Raw genomic sequence first — 18,657 nt, 5'->3', positions numbered from 1 at the left:
CCATTTAAATATGTTTTGAACAAAAAATTCCGAATTCACTTATTTCAAGTAGGCACGTAGGTAGGTAAGCACTTTTGAAACGTCAAGTCAGTCTGTTTGTAGTGACTCTACCACCGGTTCTGAAGACAGATACTACCGAGGAGAGCTGGCAATAATTGTCCAAAATCACTTCAGAATCTTTAGAATTTGTGAGTGATGAGAGCGGAGCGAGCGAGCGAAAGAGTATGGCAAAGGCTGCTTCGAAGCACCCTAATGTTAGTGGTTAAAACTGATGGCTTAACTTGCTTTCCGAAGCAAGGGGGTGAGCAAGGCCAATTTTCTAACTCAGTGCTGTAAATTCTTTACAATAGTTCTTGCAAATAGAGTCGGAGTCGAATAAATTCATAAAGTACGCGCGCTTAGTGTACTACACAAGCGGTCAATGAACCCAATCAACGCGTACACGAGAAAAACGGATCATTATTCATTTAATTGATTTGCCTACCTAACATCTTTCCCATAAAATAGCTAGTTTATTGGCCTTAAGACTTCTCCTTCTCTGCTCCGGGCACATCCCCCATCCCCTAAATGGATTTGCACACCTACTGGGAAAATCCTCGTCGCCTAAGTGCTCAGAGTTAGATTTTATCGAGGATGTTTATCACATTTTGGTGGAATGTGTCCGAAGCGAATTAGAAAGACTCTCGTTCAGGGCTCACTTTAATCTTGATTTGCGGGAACTGGGGGTATGTAAAACTGTTTTGGCGCATCCATTATCTAAGGAGGCCAGAAAACTTTATGACATACTAGCTGTCCCGGCGAACTTCGTACCGCGGATCATTTTTTTTTATGAATACTTCTTATCCTATTCATGTCTAAGAGGAATCCAAAATATCAAATATCATAAAAATTGGTCCATCCGTTCTTGAGTTATAAATGGTGTAACTAACACAACTTTCTTTTATATATATTGATATAAAGTGTCCATTAAGCGTAGGCATTAATGAATATCCTTTAAGTAGCTCCGATGAGGATGGCATGTTTAGAATTGAACAAAACCTCCATAAAATAAATTAAGAAAAAAAAAATAGCTAGTTAAAGCAATTTTTGTAAGAGCGGATTCGTTATTTTGAATGTAGTTCCGGTACCCGGTATGCTAGAGTTACACATTTTCAAGCCCCGGTTCATACTACAAGAGCCAACCACCTCTTTAGTCCCTGAGATAACGCATACCGCCAGAACGTGACTGCAACAATGCGATCGCCCACCACACGGGCTCCTCGAACAACGGCAAAGAAGCGAACCGTCTACACACGTGAACGAACTGTCTTTATTAGTGTTTCATTAAAAACTGAGATCAATATTATTAACTAGCTGTTGCCCAAGAACTCATCCGCTTTCGTTTGTCTTTAAAGTATTCCGCGGGAGCATGTTTTTTACCATGGACCTTTGTGATTTATAAACCAATTTGAGCCGGTAATGATGATATATAATTCGATGCCCACGCGTAGGACTATCTTATATCAATTATCGAGGAAAATTATCCGAGATACGGTAGTGTAGTTAGAGCTTTTTGAGACAGGGCTCGTCCGGGGAAATACAAGTATCGCCATGCATGCAATGATGTTGGAAAAGAGCAACTGCTGAGTTTCTTCCCGGCTTCTTCTCGGTAAGAAACTCAGCGATCAAATGTGCTTAAATTAGTCCTACTCAAAATAAATGAATTTGGAATTTTGAATTTGCTTATTTCTGCCGCTCAGCAGAATTGTTCCAATGCTGTGTTCTAAAGGGTCTTGGGTGCTTGGGTCTGAAGTGTGTTGGTAGAAGCAGGCGTTACTTTGAGGAAATCCATGATATATTATAAAAATTAAGCTTAATTTGCTATAAGTACTCCGCGATAAGCAGGATAATCTGTATGATGTAATTTATAATTTCTTCAATCCTTATACTCCACACAAAACAGATCTTCGGCAATGTAACCTCTACGCACGCACTTTTCGAGCAGTATAGCAAATTAAGCTTAATTTCCATAATATATCTGAAGGATATGGTTGCCGGTGTAATATTACAGGCATATGAGTCTTAACGCCTATGGTGACGTGATTGACACAGTACGACATGTTGCAGGACATGCTCCTTGCATACATTTTTTTTTTTTTTTTATACCGAGAAAATGCCTGACGCATAGCACTCCGTTGGGGGAAACGGAGTAGTTATGTGAGACTTGCACCCACTAAAAACTCTGTGTGTTCCTCGATAGACCTATAAGTGAGAGCACGGGGTTCACTTGCGTATTCACCGCACTCATGCTCCTTGCATACTGTGAAGTGTTGATGCTCTGCTCTTATAGTCGATGGTTCTTGGTCCGCCAATTATTACTAGTAAAAAAAAAGAAACAGAAAAGCTCATAAAGCGCTTTTAACTCTAGTTGAGACTTATTTGTCTACAACAAATATTTAATCCGAACAAAGCTTTAAAATGGTAACCGTCAAAAGAAGAATTTACCTATCTCTCCTCATGCCAAGGTCCCGTGGTTTAGGCTTAGTTCAGATGTACTTATAAACTTGACCTACATTCATACGTTGATAGGTAGGTACTTGTTCTTGAGTTCACACGGTACTAAGAGCGCTTAAGACGCTATAGGTATCTCATTTGGGATTAAGATCACCGAATTTCAGATTTTTAAAATAATGTAAAATATTTTATGAAACACAAAGTTAATATCTAAGAGTTTATAGTATAGTTTATATATTAGAAGGATATATTAGAAGGTTTCTAGTATAGTAGTTACATGAGGCATCATTGGTATGTAGGAAAATTTCATATTAATCATCATCAACAACCATTTTGTATTCTCTGCTGGGCATAGTCGCCTTTCATGATATGAACCCATAACCGGCCAGCTAAAGACTACCTACAGGGCACGGGTCTCCTCACACAATGAGAAGGAGTTAAGGCCGTAGTCCACCACGCTGGCCCAGGGCAGATTGGTTGATTCCACTCACCTTTGAGAACATTATCGAGAACTCTCAGGCGTGCAGGTTTCCTCAGGATGTTTCCCTTCACCTTTGAAGCGAGTGATATTTTAATTACTTAAAACGCACATAACTTAGAAAGGTTAGGGGTGCATGCTGGGATTTAAACTCGGCCCCCCGAAAGTAAAGTTGAGCCTTTGGTATACTGCTCCTCTGTCGATCTCGTAAAATTTTAATACGTAAAATCAGTCTGAGCTGCAACTGTTCTTACCGGCTTCTTCTCGGTAGAATCTGCCTTCAACACCGGTGGTAGAGTCACTAATAACAGACAAACTTGACGTTTCAAAAGTGCGTATACGATCTATCTATCTACTTGAAATAAATGAATTTTGAATATTGTTCCTTTTTTCAAATATCTATTCATGAAATTTGTCACAGCTAGGTCGTCGTGTTAAAAAGAGTAAAAATAATAATACCATATGTTTGTGTTCCAGGTGTTGCTCGACGTATGGAGGCAGCGCGGCACCATGTCGGGCATGACGGGCGCCAGCATGCTGCGCACGCGCAGGAAAGATGTCAACGTCAAGCCCAACCGCAAGTATGTATACAGGGATTATAAGAGTTTCGAACTCTATGATAAAATAACGGAACCGTTTTAGTATTTTAGTAGTAGTAGAACTCGTTGTGACAGAGCTCGTGCGGAAAGAAAGCCTTCAGGCTGATTTCTGCCGATACTTCTGAAATTTCAACAATATTGTCGCCGTCCTGCCATCTCCAGCGGTCGCCAATATATTTATAATCCTGAAGGATTATCTATAGTTAAACTGTATTGTGCAGGTTGGACCGGAAGTCCTCGCGGGGTATGCTCTACGAGAACGAAGAGCTACGTCTGCGCACCATCAACATCAATGCCGAAGTTGAAAGAGGTAGTCACTTATATGTCACAAAATCTAGTAAAAGCTCGGAAAAGCGACTAGGCTTTTCCGAATTTTGAATGATTGCGAAAGGTTGCTAATTTTTTTTTCTGCTTCAATACGTTAATAATACTTTCAAGATATTTTACTTCATAATTAGTTTGATATTTAATTGCTCAAAAAAACACGTTACTTCGAAAAGTTAGAGGTGTGTGTCCTGGAGTTCTATCCACTAGGCTATCACCGCTTTGCATAATATTGTAGTGGAATTAAAATAAATAAAAAAAAAGTCATCATCATCATCATCATCATCCTCATCATGTCAACTCTGTACCAGTGTACATAAGTATCGCTTATGTACAGACGGCCGATAGCAGTGGGCAGCGACCCTGCATTCTGAGTCCAAGGCCGTGGGTTCGATTCCCACAACTGGCAAATGTTAGTGTGATGAACATGAATGTTTTCAGTGTCTGGATGTTTATATGTATATTATAAGTATTTATATATATAAAATTATTCATAAAAAATATTCATCAGTCATCTTAGTTACCATAACACAAGCTACGCTTACTTTGGGGCTAGGTGGCGATGTGTTTATTGTCGTAGTATATTTATTTATGTATTTATTTATAAACTCGTTCTGCTCATTTCTGTATCTGTGTGGAATTGGGACCAGACATAAATAAAAAATTAAATTACAAATACAATATATGTACAGACTATACTTTCATTTAACTTTACAAAAAAAATATTCTGAAACCTTGTTAGAATCTAACTTTTTTGTAAGTAATGTGGTGTAGAAAAACATAAAACCCCACAGAGTTCTCTATAATGCCTCCAAAGGCGTGTAAAGCCAACCAATACGCTCTTAGCCAGCCTGGAGGACTACAGCCTGAAACCCTTCTCATTACGCGAGGAGACCCGTGCCCATTAGTGGGCTGGTAATAAATTGATAATGTCTTCAAGTTAGTGGTGTGGCAACCAAAGACTATTTTAGTTTTTAGTTCCCCACTATACCGTGTGATGGCGTTAGTAGTACTTTAGATAACGCTATCTACTGTACAACTCTGAATGTCTAAGAAGGTTGTAACAACCAAAAGCTACTATTAGTTCCCAACTATAGCGCTGAATACCGTTAGTAGTGCTATAGATCACGAAAACATATAATGTCTAAACTGTTTGATTTTTCAGGCCAGTCTGACATAAAGAAACTGAAGCGGGAGAACGAGCAGCTGAAAAGGGAAATATCCGCGCTCCGATACGAGTATGACAAACTTGACCGGATGCTGCGAGAGAGGCGGTCTTCACCGGAACACTCGGACGTACGTTTACATTACGATTGCTCTGCATCTAGTATTATGGACTTATTATGGCATAAGACTTTTGCCAACCTCCTGATTAACACGTCAAACTCAGCAGTGTGATATAAATAACTTTTAAAAGGCTGACGAAGCAAATTAACATCATACTGACAGGAACAGGGAAATATGGATTCGTAGCTTTTTAGAGCTTAGAACCTCCACAACACAGTGACAAGTACCTCAGTAGATCTTGCCATATAAACGCGGTATCTACTAAGATTTTGGCACAACCTAGGAATCAAAACATGATTCAAAGTCTACAAATATACTAACTACTAGACGAACGATGCAAAATCACGTACTTATATTGCCAATATTATGATTTAGTAAGTAAAAAATTAATCGGGAAACGCCTAATACTAAAGAAATAGATAATTTAAAAATCTATCAAAATGTAACGTAAGGTAATAATTTAAACATGAAAGCTTTAAGTATAAAATAAAACATTAGTATTAAAAATATTAGAAAACGTGAATATGTAAGAATAAAACTATCAAACTGAACAATCACTGTCGATATTAAATAATAGTAATTAAAAAACGAACATGATTCATAGAATCTTAATATGGAAGGCACTGAAAATTTAAATTCTACAAGAAATGTCACAAAAATTACCCCTCAAGTAGGTATGGGGAACCATACTTTCTTGAGGGGCGACACGTGTTTCCTCCGTTATTTAAGTTCTATACACTGCGTTTCTTTGTATTTCTATACCCCTCTAAAAATCTTCAGTCAACTATATGCAAAGGACTAGGGTTAAAAACGTCAGCGTACGGATTCAAGGCGTAATTCAAACTGTTGACATCCACAAAAAGATGAAACAGCTCAAGTCTTTGCACTGCTTCATAAATACTGGAGTATAAAATTGTTGATATCTGTGGTAATGTATCCGCGTCTATAAACAAACTGTAAAGGTTTTTACAATTGTCTAATAAAGCGTGTATCTTCATAGGATTAATGTGAATATAATCGAAGGCTCTTCCAAAATCGCAAATGAGAATATTTTCCATGTTTTGACATTTACATAAAGCTTCAAATAGAACGTCGTAATTTATATATTCTGCAGTTATTTTAAGGTGTCTTAAACTGCATGCTTGATGAATTGAACTTAATAATGGGGTCAAAGAGTCGCGAAAATCATCTCTTGCAATTTGAATGTCCAATGTATTCATCTTCGTACAGTTAGCAAACAAATGTATAAAAAATTCGTCTCCAAAAACTAAATTTCTTATACTTAAAAAAGTTATATTTTGTATCCTATTCCATTCATTGAATTTGCTAAGAGTAGCCAACTTTTTCACCGCGTTTCCTATTCTACAACAATTAGTCAAAGAAAGTTTCTCGGGTACATTATCAAAAAGCTTTTCAAAACCGTCACATTTATCTAAACAATACCAATTTGTCTGGACATTAATTATATTTGTTCTTAACATATTATGTACACAGATATATATCGGAAAGTAATTTTTACATTCTTCTATAATGCTTATAAAGAATTTCTCATCAAAAATATTAGTTCTTTTATTCCAAGCGAAAAAAATCGCATTATCGATTATTAAAACGTGTCTTGGCAGGACTTTTTTAACATTTATGGTTACAAATGAATTAGTAGAGAAAAAGTTTTCAAATAAAGGTGAAACGTAAATCATCTTTTCGGAATAGTTCATTAGAATATATTCTATATATTCAAAATCTAGTTTTAATATATCTCTTACATTTCCACAAAGGCAATGACGAAATAAGTAACGTAGTCTTGAAAAGTTCATATTTGATAATTTTTGTTTATCATCAGTGATATATCTTCTTTCACAATATTTCGATGTATCTATAACGTCTACTTCATAATTTTCTATTAGAGGAAGAGCATTTAAAAACAGCAAGGGAAAACTGGAATTGAGAAAATCGAAAACTATGAAATGAACATAAATAAATTTATGTTCAAGAAATACATGCTTAGTGCGTTCCCATTTTCTACATTGGGTGTAACCTTCTGTTCCACTTTTAAAGAAATTCATACTAATACTTCTCAAGGTTCTCGGGCATATCTTCTCTAAATCAAATAAATAAATGTTTGTATATGTGACATCTAATATGGTGAGGTTTTCAAACTTTTTCACGTACGGTTGAAAATTCTCTACTGTAATATTCTGCACACCACTTAAATTTAACTCCAGAATATATTTAGCTAAATCTATTAATAGATCTTGTTTCAAACTATGTACACTTGCCATTGTACTCAGAGACAAACTTATCTTTTTAACATGATTAGGTACAAAGTAACCTCTTACTTTCTTATTCGTACTGTATAAATTGATTTTTGATTTTGTATCTAAATAGTTTATTAATATTATCCAAATTTCAGGAGGTAAATTAATTATGTTCATTGCGTTATTAGTTGTTTTCATGGAAATTAAAATAAATTGTACTTTATTACTTATCTATCAAAGTAATTGTCAAAGAGAAATAAATCTACCTTTTTGATTGAACACTATATGAGTTTCTTTATAAGGATGAAAGTTCGATATGTTTAAGTGTCAGGTAGTATATTTGTGCCATAACGTTATGTTCATATCCTCTTTGGTTTTGCAAAAAAAAATAACTACAATAGATCTAGATCATTCACAAATTTATGATATCACCCAAAATTCACACGACGGTTGCTTTGCAAATATTGTTCTATTAACGCGACGCCATGATAGAGAAAGGGATAATTACTCATAGTACTGTGGTAACCGGTGACAATATTCTATCTCGCCTCATTCCTACCAAAAACGGTTCTGTACCTACCAAAAATATATAGCATGTCGTTCGGGCTGCCGTTTTCTCTAACACCTAAAATATAAGGGGATAAGAATGATAAGGGAATAAGCGTGTTCTTAAAGCACGCTTTACTTAGGCATCATCACTTACTATTATATTATGTTGTGATCAATAAGCGAGACTTCTGGTCGATAGAGTAATTCATAGCCAGTCGGTACACAATATAGCCTGAAACATCTCCTTTTTTTTGCTTTACATTTTATTATTTACTTAAGTTAATTTTTTTTATTTGTTTCCTGCATGCGGCACATAGTCTCAAGGAGATCCTTATGATTCTGAATATCATAATGTAAGTTATGTATCGAGTAGTGTGCGTAAAAAAAGTAGAGTTAACCTATCCATTCAAATATTATGAATAGTACCTAAATAAATGTATATAACATTTGCTTTACTAAATTTAATATATATAAGTACCTTTTTATGTATGAACTAATAGTAATGCCCCTCAATAGTGCAGGCCTCACAGACCCTCCCTGCATAACTCTATATCGTTGAAGTATTTAAAGGATAATTTTGTTTTGCATGCAACCTAATAGTCTAACCCTGACGCTTTCGATGCTGAAGAATTGCACATTGTAAGTTGAACACTTAAATTATATTTTAATTATAAGGATATCTTTTAATTACAAACGTTGGTCTAACCTGCCAATTAACACAGCTTCGTAGGTTTTTCTTTTAACATATATTATTTATTTCGTTACATTTGTTATTTTATCCGTTACACGCCTTTGTAAATATATAATGTATCTTTTATTTCTCACAATGGAAATTCTGGTCATGTGTCGAGTACTATTTAGTGGTAGAAAATCTTTATAAGTACTAATTCAAATATTAGTTATTTTGGAAATGGAGGGTAATGATTATAAATTTGGTGCATTAAAAAACACCCTGTAGTGATCGAGCGAGCGACACGAAGTGACAGTATCTTACCAATGTTTCTAAAATGATATTTAGAGAAAACTCCTCAACTCACTCAATTTGTCGTAACCAGCTACGAAATAAGACCTATTTCTCCACTTCTAGGAACTGGTTAAAAATCATCAGGAATATTTAATCTGCTTTCGTAATATAATAAGTATATTAGATTGGATATATTAAAAGGGCCACCGATGTATGACTTAAAAAAGATGCCGTGAATACGCCCTTATTTACCTTGTTTAAGACTATTTTAATTTTAACATTTTGCTTAAGATTTTAAATGTAAGATTTTGTAATGTTAGAATTGTAATGAATGTAGTATGTCTTGCTAAACAATATGCCATGCCTAGATTCTTAGGCTATTATTTTCCCACCGCTGGGCTGCTCCAAGGCAGGCTATAAAACATAGTATACCATACGTGTAACGTGTTTCTTAATGCACGGCGTAGACACCGTCAACTTTCAATCTGAGAATTATGCAGTTTATCTAGATTAGGAACTGAACACGAAACAATTGGTGGCTGGACTGGCTGGAGCCATTTTTTTGTTAAAGCTTTCTTTTAATATTTAAAATTATTTTGTTTATATAATATGTAGTAACAGTCACTTTTAAAGCCCTCATTTTTTGTGATTTTTAGGAAGCGATATTGATCAACTTGAAAAAGCTGATCAATATCGCTTCGAAAGCTTTGAGGTTTTTCTAATACGACCTGAGCCATCATCATCTCACAATACCACATATTAAACTTAAATATTATTATTTTCTTTTTCTGTTCCATTATCTTTTAAATTAACATTATTTTTAGACAATTTCAATTTATAAGTTTTTAAGGATTATTTATTCTTATTTTATTTAATATTATGTTTTATAATTTTGCATGAACTAATTGTAGCAGCCGCCTGAACCGTATGCTGACGAGGATCACAGTGTGAGTGTCAGTTACTACCACACCTTACACACTTGCGTGCCCAGGGAGTCGACCAGGGTAGGTTATAATAAGGTAGATGATATAAAGAAGAAATGTCCTCCTTCAATCAAAGCTATAAAAGCGTTATATATATAGTGTTTTTTTTCTTTTTTATCACATCTGCCAGCTAGATAGCTATCCTGATCAACGCCCTGTAGAAATCACAAAAACATTTAAAATATCACTAAAAATAACTATTAAACAGCACTTTTATTTTTAATATTATCTCTTTAGTAGACTAGTATATCCTCTCTTCTAGTCTTTCATGATATTTCTCCTCTCGTAGAATTGACTATACCTCATCTCAAATGTCATTAGAGATCCCTGATTCTTTAACTTATGGGAGATTGATTTTAATGCATAAACTTACCGTCCTTGTGCAACAATAAGGATTGTAACTTTTACCTTACAAACTGTTTGTTGTTAAGATTGTGCACGATTTCTATGCAATTGAGAATCCGACGTTAGTTGTATATCTAATAAAAAACTAACTACTTATGTCTTTCATGATTCATCAAATCTTTGTTATAAAAGTATCATATTAGGTACTAATAAAACCAATCGTCATCCGTCTAATATAGATCTCTAGAAGTTCGGGACCCAAGGACCCACCCTGCAAATTATCACACTTTATCACCTGATTATAGGGGGATTGATTGTTGGCTTTAATAACTGAAATGGAACCTTCAATGTTGGATGATAAAGCACAGTTTCAATTGGCAGGACAGCGCGTCAGTGTGCAGCGCGTGCCCCGAGTGCGCGAGCGCCGACGGGTCTGTCCGCGCTGTTGCCTTTCATGATCTGAGCGTCGTGCCTGAGGAAGGGGAGCAGGAGAATAAGGTAAAATACTACAGTATATTTTTCCTTCTTAAAATACCAACCTATCCTTCGACTTATGGCTTCATATTAGTCTTCCCCACAGTCCAATAGCTAACTTATAAAAAATAAGATAGAATTTACGGAAACAGTTGACACAAACACGGTTTTCGTATAAACTTGACGTGACAGTTTAGTAAAATACGTTGATTAAACGTTTTCCCAACTACCCTTCTCAGTAATCTGATAATCGGATCTACTGTTCTATTAAAAAATAACATTTCTAGCAGAACTACGGACAATCCAGTTTTAGAAATGAGCGTTTAAAATGTACTCAATCAGCAAAGATTTCTGAAATAAGTAGGTTTCAGCGGAACTAAATTATTGTTTTTTAATACGACAGGATATTCAATTTTTAAAAAAATGGCATACACATCAATAGCCGTGTAAGAGTTTTGGAATCCTTTCCAGTGAAGAAAACTAAGTTCGCCAATCTAACCACAGAATATCTGTATTAAGTCTACGACATAATCCCAACGAAACTTAAAAAAATAAATGTTTATATAGGTAGGAAAATGCATATTCGTTATTGAAAAATTTAAGAATCAGAGTTTCGATACAAATGTGGAGACATCAACGTAACTATAGTAGTTAGAATTAGTACAACTCAAAACACTCGTAAGATTCTGCTTAGGAAAAACAATCCGCGATTGGTACATCGTAGCAATGATAGACTGTTTGACGCACTAATCCCAGCTTTAGTGGCTATAACGTACCAAAATAGATCCATTAGCGGGAACTAAATTGCAGAAAACTGTTCAATGTTAATAAAATATCAATCCCGCTAAACGAAAAGGTCCGACAGATTTTCGTTCTTGGCTGGAGAAATATGAGTCAAGGGCGGCCATGAGCGAGGAAAATATTGTGGCACCTAAAGAAATTATAAATAAACTCAGTCGAGTCTCGTCGGTCGTTTCGACCGCACTGTGTGTGATTACCCATTACCGTATTATGTCTTCAACCCGTCAATGGCTATGATGGCGGTTTGTTTATCTGATACCTTTATTGATCTTTTGATGCATGTCTCTTCATGTTTTTTGGTGTTGGTTGAACTTGCTATCGGTTTGTGATTTTCTCTGTGTGATGATGTCTACGATGTTTTACATTTGTTTCTATAACTGTGGGTGGTTTTTATTCTGTTGAAAATTTATAGTAAGTGATTTTAAATTCTTATTTTTTTTCTATCTTCAAAAGTTGCCTAAATTTGTGAATTAGAAAAACTTACCACGATTGTTTTATGTTTAGAAAATGATACCTAGAGAGCTTTTTTTAAATATTCTGAATTAAATTTAATTTTTGATGCAAAAGATCAACAGTAACATTTAAAATTCTTCTAAATATTTAATAACGATTGGATCCCGATCCTAAGTGGTTGATAATAAAATCGCTATTGTTTACTCTTCATTTAACAAGCGTATAGTCAATTTCTAATTAAAAAAAATGAGAATCTGCACCGTATGGCAAATTGTTTATAATTCATGCAATGCCTGCGGAAATGTGACGCACGCTGCGTGCCCAAATCATAATAACGTGACAAATTCGTCGAGGTGACGTTACTCCTAAATTTGACTCGGCCTCTGAAAATGGCCAGGAACGCGCTTTTGTTTTATGCGACAATACAAAAGATTAAATCGGATCTGCTATCCTACTAAAAATTGTCGTTTATGTGGTTCTATTTTCGTCAGTATAATCACTTTCTTACCAGCACATTTCAACCCAAAAGCCCGTAGTTAATAACTAAAAATTACTGAAATGATCAACAACTGTTTTTAGCTTCTTATTGGAATTATTATTATAGTTAGCTGTTTTCCAATATTCAAAAGTTCGGTACCTATACTCTCTACTTATATCCTTTAAAAATAGTGGATAAAAAAAATAATAATGGTGGTATTTAATGAAAATGTTTCAATTGTTACACGCATTCGCGTGATGAACTTAAACATTATGGCGAATAAGTATCCAATTGCAGAGTAATTACTAATTACCCTTCGTTTAAGATGTACCGCACTGTATAATATTTGCACTCTGTACATAAAATTCCAAAACACTATGCATGAGTTACGCATCATTATTGACATATATTTATATTAATGATCTTGTCAATTATTGTACAATTTAATGCACGTAAATTTTATTGTCGTTTCGTATTTTAGATTAAGTGATCATAATAAGCTATAAAATTATATTTATCGTTTCAGAGTGGTGCTGCAACGCCGTGTACATGTGACGAGTGCCAAAAAGATGCTAAATCGACCGAGGAGAGCACTCAGTCAAACAGTAAGGATGCAATAACAATTAAAGAAACGATGCCACCAACGAACAATGCGCACACGCAGCCAAATACGAAGGACAATGGCTCTGACCGAACTGTCGACGTACTTGTTCATGACGCTCCTAATGTGCCAAGATTTTTTCAATCCGTTACGTCACAACCATTTCACATAGTGCCACCTCCCCCAGGATTTGTTATAGCCCCATACCAACCGCCATGCTTCCATACGGGAGGTAACGTAGAAGATTTGTTGGGAGATGTGCAACCATCCCCGACTACTATACAAACCACTTACATTCAACAAAACTCCATATTCATGTGTAACACAAGGAATATTGTCCAAAAAAAGTGCTGCTGTCAAAATCGTGACTCAAACCCTAAGACTGAAGTTTGCCAAGAGCAAACGCCAAAATGCTATGTAACAGAAAAAAATATAGAACTAACATACGACTATCCTAGAACGACACCCATTCCAAGTAGCCCTAGTCAAAAATCAGGAGAAGAAATACCATCTACCACTACTGAGGTAGCAAGTACTGTTGTGTTCGTAGAGAAGAAGATGCCAACTAAGCCAAAGAAGTTCGATTTCTTCTTTAGATCAAGATCCGCTCCAGTCGGTGACAATGAGGAACCAATATACGCAACAGTAAATAAATTACCAAAGAAGTTAAGAAGAATGGAGTTGGCGAATTTGGAAAAGGAGGTGGCATACCGAAATGGCGAACAAGATTCCTCATCACGCACCGAAATCACTTTAAAAACCGATTCAGAATCTCAAGTCCCCCCGCCCGATGATGATACGAGTCGATCAGAGCGAGAAAAATCCACGATACCTCAAAGACAAGAATCTCCTAAAGCTAAAAAACGGAAGAGGTTTTCGCTAACATTTAAAAAACGGGAAAGAAAAAGAAAGGAGAAGAGAGCGGAGGTCAAGAACGGAGTGAAGAACGGCATACCGGTTCAAGTGGAGAGTGATAACGAAAGGCTGATCGAGGAGCAAGATCAGAAGCACAAACACTGCACAAGGCACCGGCCGGTGCCGAGGAACACCATGTCCTCTTCGAGCTATGGCCCGCGATACAAGCGGGATAGCTATCAGGTACTGTTCGGGATCATTGTAGAAAACCGCCTGAGAATTTAGTCTCCTACGAATTAAGGGTAGTCACACGCGTTTTACGCCAATTATTTATCGGTCAGAGATGTGCAATGAAGATTGGTGCTGCGCTAGGAAAAACCGTTTAAATGCGAGCCGAACTCGCGCACTGAGGGTCTCCTTTCATTAAAGACAAAGGCATAGGCATAGGTCAAACAATACACAGCAATTTAAGTTTTTTTATCAAAAGTAATTTTCATCAAAAGTAAGAATCGTGAGTCGTGTAGTACGGGGATAAAAGAACTTAGCTCGCCAACGACTTAAATAAAAAATAATACAAAAATTTCACTCTTTCAAGACCTATAATATTGCCACATGCTTATGTATTTAGTTTCTTTTCGTTCGTTTGAATCGTAATCCCACATGTTATGTAGAAAACACCTCCCTTCGGAATTTCATCAATAAAGTGCCAATATTCTTCAACAGAGGGATTTAGGATGAAACGGAACAATAAAAGAAGTTCCATTAAAATTTCGCATAGCGCAATAAATAAACAGATAGCATCAATTGGTAAGTTTAAGGTCTTCTAGTTAGAGTTTCAGGTATGTGAACTTTACAGGAAAAATAAAACCGAGAGAAACTTCGCGTCGGTATTAGCAGTGTTTTGTGAACTTTGACAGACGACATCAATCGTCTCGCCGGGACACGCTGAACGCAAGCGGCACAATACTGTGTCATTTGGGATGTCCTACAAAATACCTATGTCCCACAGAGGACGTCCATTGGTTGACATGATGACGATGATGATGATGAAGTAATAATTATCCTCTGCAAAGTTAGTTATTGCAGTTCATTAAGCAGGTTTTTCTCATCAATTCGCTTTAATACTATTTCTTTTGGAGTACGGAGCCCTCTGTGTACGACGTGTACTTGCCGGATCTTTTCTTGCACATTTTGTTGGTGGAATGAAATTTCAAAAATGCCCGATTTTCTTTGGCGCATTTCGTTTCATATCATCAATTATTGAATGTGTGTTATATTATATTGTTTGTAATTGTATGTATGTAAGTATATTATAGTATACTCACATTTAATTTGTATTATTATTAGCATCCTGACACCACAAATTTATCTTCTTTTATTAATTGGGGCCAATAGACGCGTGTGAATGCCCTATATCCTTTCGATCGATAAAGCTGTATTCAAACCTTAATTCTAATAAATTATAGATTGTGTCACGACAGAAGAGCGTTTGCTTAAAAAATGTTCCAAAACGAAAAGTTTATGCGTTTGTAATAATTGATATGGTAATGGAATATTATCCCTAAACAGATTAGTAATAAAATAATGTAACCAAACTTATATACCTACCAAACATCGCTCTTTACCTGCGACTCTGTAACATTAATGCATCAATTAATAGTAAGGTATTCTAATGACGGCTTATCGGTTAGGTGATTTGAGAATTTGACGGTTTTATACTTAAGAAATCTATCAAATAAATTATTCTTCAGTTGTATTATCTGACCATTGACCATTAAAATCATTATTTAAATTTTTCACAATTGGGTACATATGTAGACTTCTGTGGTTTATTTTTTATTTTATTTATTCCACCACTTTTTTTCTTCCAACGTTACCCATCTGGAGCCACTTCGTAGTTTGACTTATTGTTAAGTTAAATCTAAAACCATCGTTGGTAGCTAATATTAGCTCGCCATTTTGCTTCATTTATTAGATGACAAATCCAGTGGTATACATAATTACGATAGATCTGACATGATTTAGATAGATATCAATCATAGAAAAACATTGCCCTCCAGTCAAATGGAGTAAATACAATGAGCAAATCGCACTAATTCGCTAATGAATGCCTAATTGTGTTAAACGCACAGTAATACCGTTTGCGCTCTTTTTTCGTGACGTCACTTGTTATTGTTTCATATCAACGCTCTACATGCTTAAGTGATCCACATAAAAATATACAACTTATGCCCTTTTTCACTAACGCGTACAAGGTAATGCCTAAGTAAGTAAGGCCTAATCAAAGAATATTCCAAGGCACATGTACCTATCGATTTTCACTCGGCAACTTATATTAGCTAACTTGTCTATGGTTCTTGCCACAAGGTGTGGTACCTATTTTGTATTTTTATTATCATATTTTTCCTTTTTCGTATATTGTTATTTAAAAAAAACTAATTTATATTTTTATATCTGTCAAGTGTCACTTTACGAGTCCCCTAAATTTTAAGATCCGCTGAATCTGTGTCGAAACTTCATACCACGCCTAACGTCGTTAGACAGTACATATGAATAACCTATCTCTCTCTATAGTCGGCCCCTCATGACTGAGGATCGTGATCACTGGTATGGCGAGTAATCTTGTCATATAAGATCTCTCTCCATCGGGTCCTGTCTTTGGCCATTTGTATTGCGTTATAGAAGGTACGGGCACCAGTTTCTCTTAGTTGATCTGACCACCGGGTTGGAGATAACCTATATCACTAGGAATTCCTAGATTTAGTGTAAACGGTAGATAGACACTTAGCAATTCGATCCTGTAAAACTGAAGTACAAGAGTTCATGATAATATTATGACGGCTTCTCTGTAATACCTCATATTATTTTAAAAGATTACTTATTTAACACAAAATTGGTACATGTGATTGAGTTAAGAGCAAAGCAATGTGTTTTGATATGGCCAAAGATATCGTTAAATGCAGTGGCTATACCTATCCGGAGTGGGTACACCTACCCGACGGTCTCAGTACGGAAAGTCCCGGTTCGATTCCAAGATCTACCCAAAATTGTCAGGTATTGGTTTTCTGTTCAGAATTTTCAATAGGTACCTACCAGCTGGGATGTTTTTCTTTAGAGAAAACCCTAACACGTTGGTCTCCGCGCCCATTTAGATATTAAATATAATATATACAATATATATGTCATATATGTAATAGTTATGTCATTAATGATTGTAATAAGTCGTATAAACTTTCTATACACAAAAAAGCAAAAAAAAATTGTCTTAATTGCATACTTTCACTAAGCTAACCAATGTTTTTTTTTTCTAGGAGATGACAACATCACATTCAGAGCACGAGCGAACTAACAGTGTATGTTCTTCTGTGAACTCCATCGGGTCTGCGTGTACACACAAGTCTAGGAAACTATCTGCAGCGCCACAAGACGGTTCGATACCCTGGTGTGGATGCTGGGGTGCCGGTTGTGTGTGAAGACACCCCCAAAAAACTTAATAAGTGAACAATGAACATTTTTTTCAACGAATGTGTGAGCGTGTGTATGACGAACATGCATTTATTGTATGATCGCGCGATAAAAAAAGTCAAACGGAAAAGTGTAGGTAGTTAGAAAATTGTTATGTAAATATTAATTGAATGCATTTATCCGATTCTGTGTAGCCCATACCCTTTGTTTAAACCATTCATACAACGGTAATAATTTTGTAAACGCTAATCTATAAACTAAAATGTCTGATCTAAAAATATGGCAGCACTTTTCTATATAGCCACTAATTTTAGATCTGTCACTATTGATTAGTCAAAGTTTTGTTTACCGTCTACATAATTTGAATACCTTCGCGTTGACACAATCCAGTAAATAATTGCGTAATTTATGTAATGGGATATACCGCAACTAGGGAAAAGATTGAAAATATTTTTCACAATAGAACAAATTTTCTCAAAAAGTTTCGTTATTTTTGTTTTTTAAAAAGTTTTGAAACAATGTTTATGAATAGAATGTTTTCTTGCAACTTGCTGGGGGAAGGCATAATTGGTACTTTCTTTTTTATTTCTGTTTACAAAGATGATATACAGATGTTAAAAAAGCTAAGCGGCATCATTTAGAATTGTTCTAGAAAAGTAGAAAAAACAGTTGACGCGAGCTAAGCAATAGTTTCGTACCAACTAAGGCCGCGTTTCCACGTTGCAAGTTCTTGCGTGCAAGTATGGCGTTGTTTGCAAATAGACTTGCATTAGAAATATGTTTTTGTTTTGTCGCACGCAGGACGTAGGTTTTACCATCTCTTGAGGGCATTCAAGAGCGTGCCTATTAGATTTTTGCGCGAACCGTGCGTTTACAAAATATTGCGCCTGTTGCATGTAGATAACAGATGATGTTTATATATAGATGTGTAAATAATGTTATATTCCTGTGGCTGTACGTCTAAATGCACTATAAATATAAAATGAATAAAGTTCTGAACTTCTGTTAAAACTGAGCATGTGTTTTAATAACTATTGCCGTTCATTAGGTATTCATATTTGTAGCGTCGGGTGACAACAAATGTACGGGACCAATGTACGGGAGCTATGGAAATGCGCTCGACTGTACCAATAGGAAGATCTTCCTCCGAGTGGGTGATCGTGCTCGGGGACCTTTAATCTTTTGAAGTTGTATAAAATGTGGTAAATTTTTTTGAACAGTTCGTTAGCGCGATGCAGGATCTTTGTGCCGCC

General features: G+C 35.8%; 1 protein-coding gene across 5 annotated transcripts in view; it reads left to right on the top strand.

Annotated features, from left to right (window-relative positions):
* The window catches only part of LOC120634452, an 84,365-nt gene extending 65,946 nt beyond the window's left edge, over positions 1-18,419 (top strand). For 2 of the 5 annotated variants that reach the window (XM_039905031.1, XM_039905030.1), the window contains exons 2-8: positions 3,449-3,552; positions 3,792-3,880; positions 5,060-5,190; positions 9,861-9,953; positions 10,659-10,775; positions 13,010-14,182; positions 17,251-18,419. In XM_039905031.1, coding sequence (XP_039760965.1) covers positions 3,482-3,552; positions 3,792-3,880; positions 5,060-5,190; positions 9,861-9,953; positions 10,659-10,775; positions 13,010-14,182; positions 17,251-17,412 — 1,836 coding nt within the window. In that variant the 5' untranslated portion in view covers positions 3,449-3,481 and the 3' untranslated portion in view covers positions 17,413-18,419. Of the gene's footprint in view, positions 1-3,448; positions 3,553-3,791; positions 3,881-5,059; positions 5,191-9,860; positions 9,954-10,658; positions 10,776-13,009; positions 14,183-17,250 lie in introns of those variants that run through there. The other 3 variants (XM_039905032.1, XM_039905033.1, XM_039905034.1) reach the window with 3 other exon arrangements.
* Positions 18,420-18,657: the final 238 nt, after the last annotated feature.

The sequence above is a fragment of the Pararge aegeria genome, chromosome 24, assembly GCF_905163445.1.
Source record: "Pararge aegeria chromosome 24, ilParAegt1.1, whole genome shotgun sequence".
NCBI lineage: Eukaryota > Metazoa > Arthropoda > Insecta > Lepidoptera > Nymphalidae > Pararge > Pararge aegeria.
The sequence above is the reverse complement of the archived record's forward strand: the minus strand, read 5'-3'. Positions and strand labels throughout refer to the sequence as shown.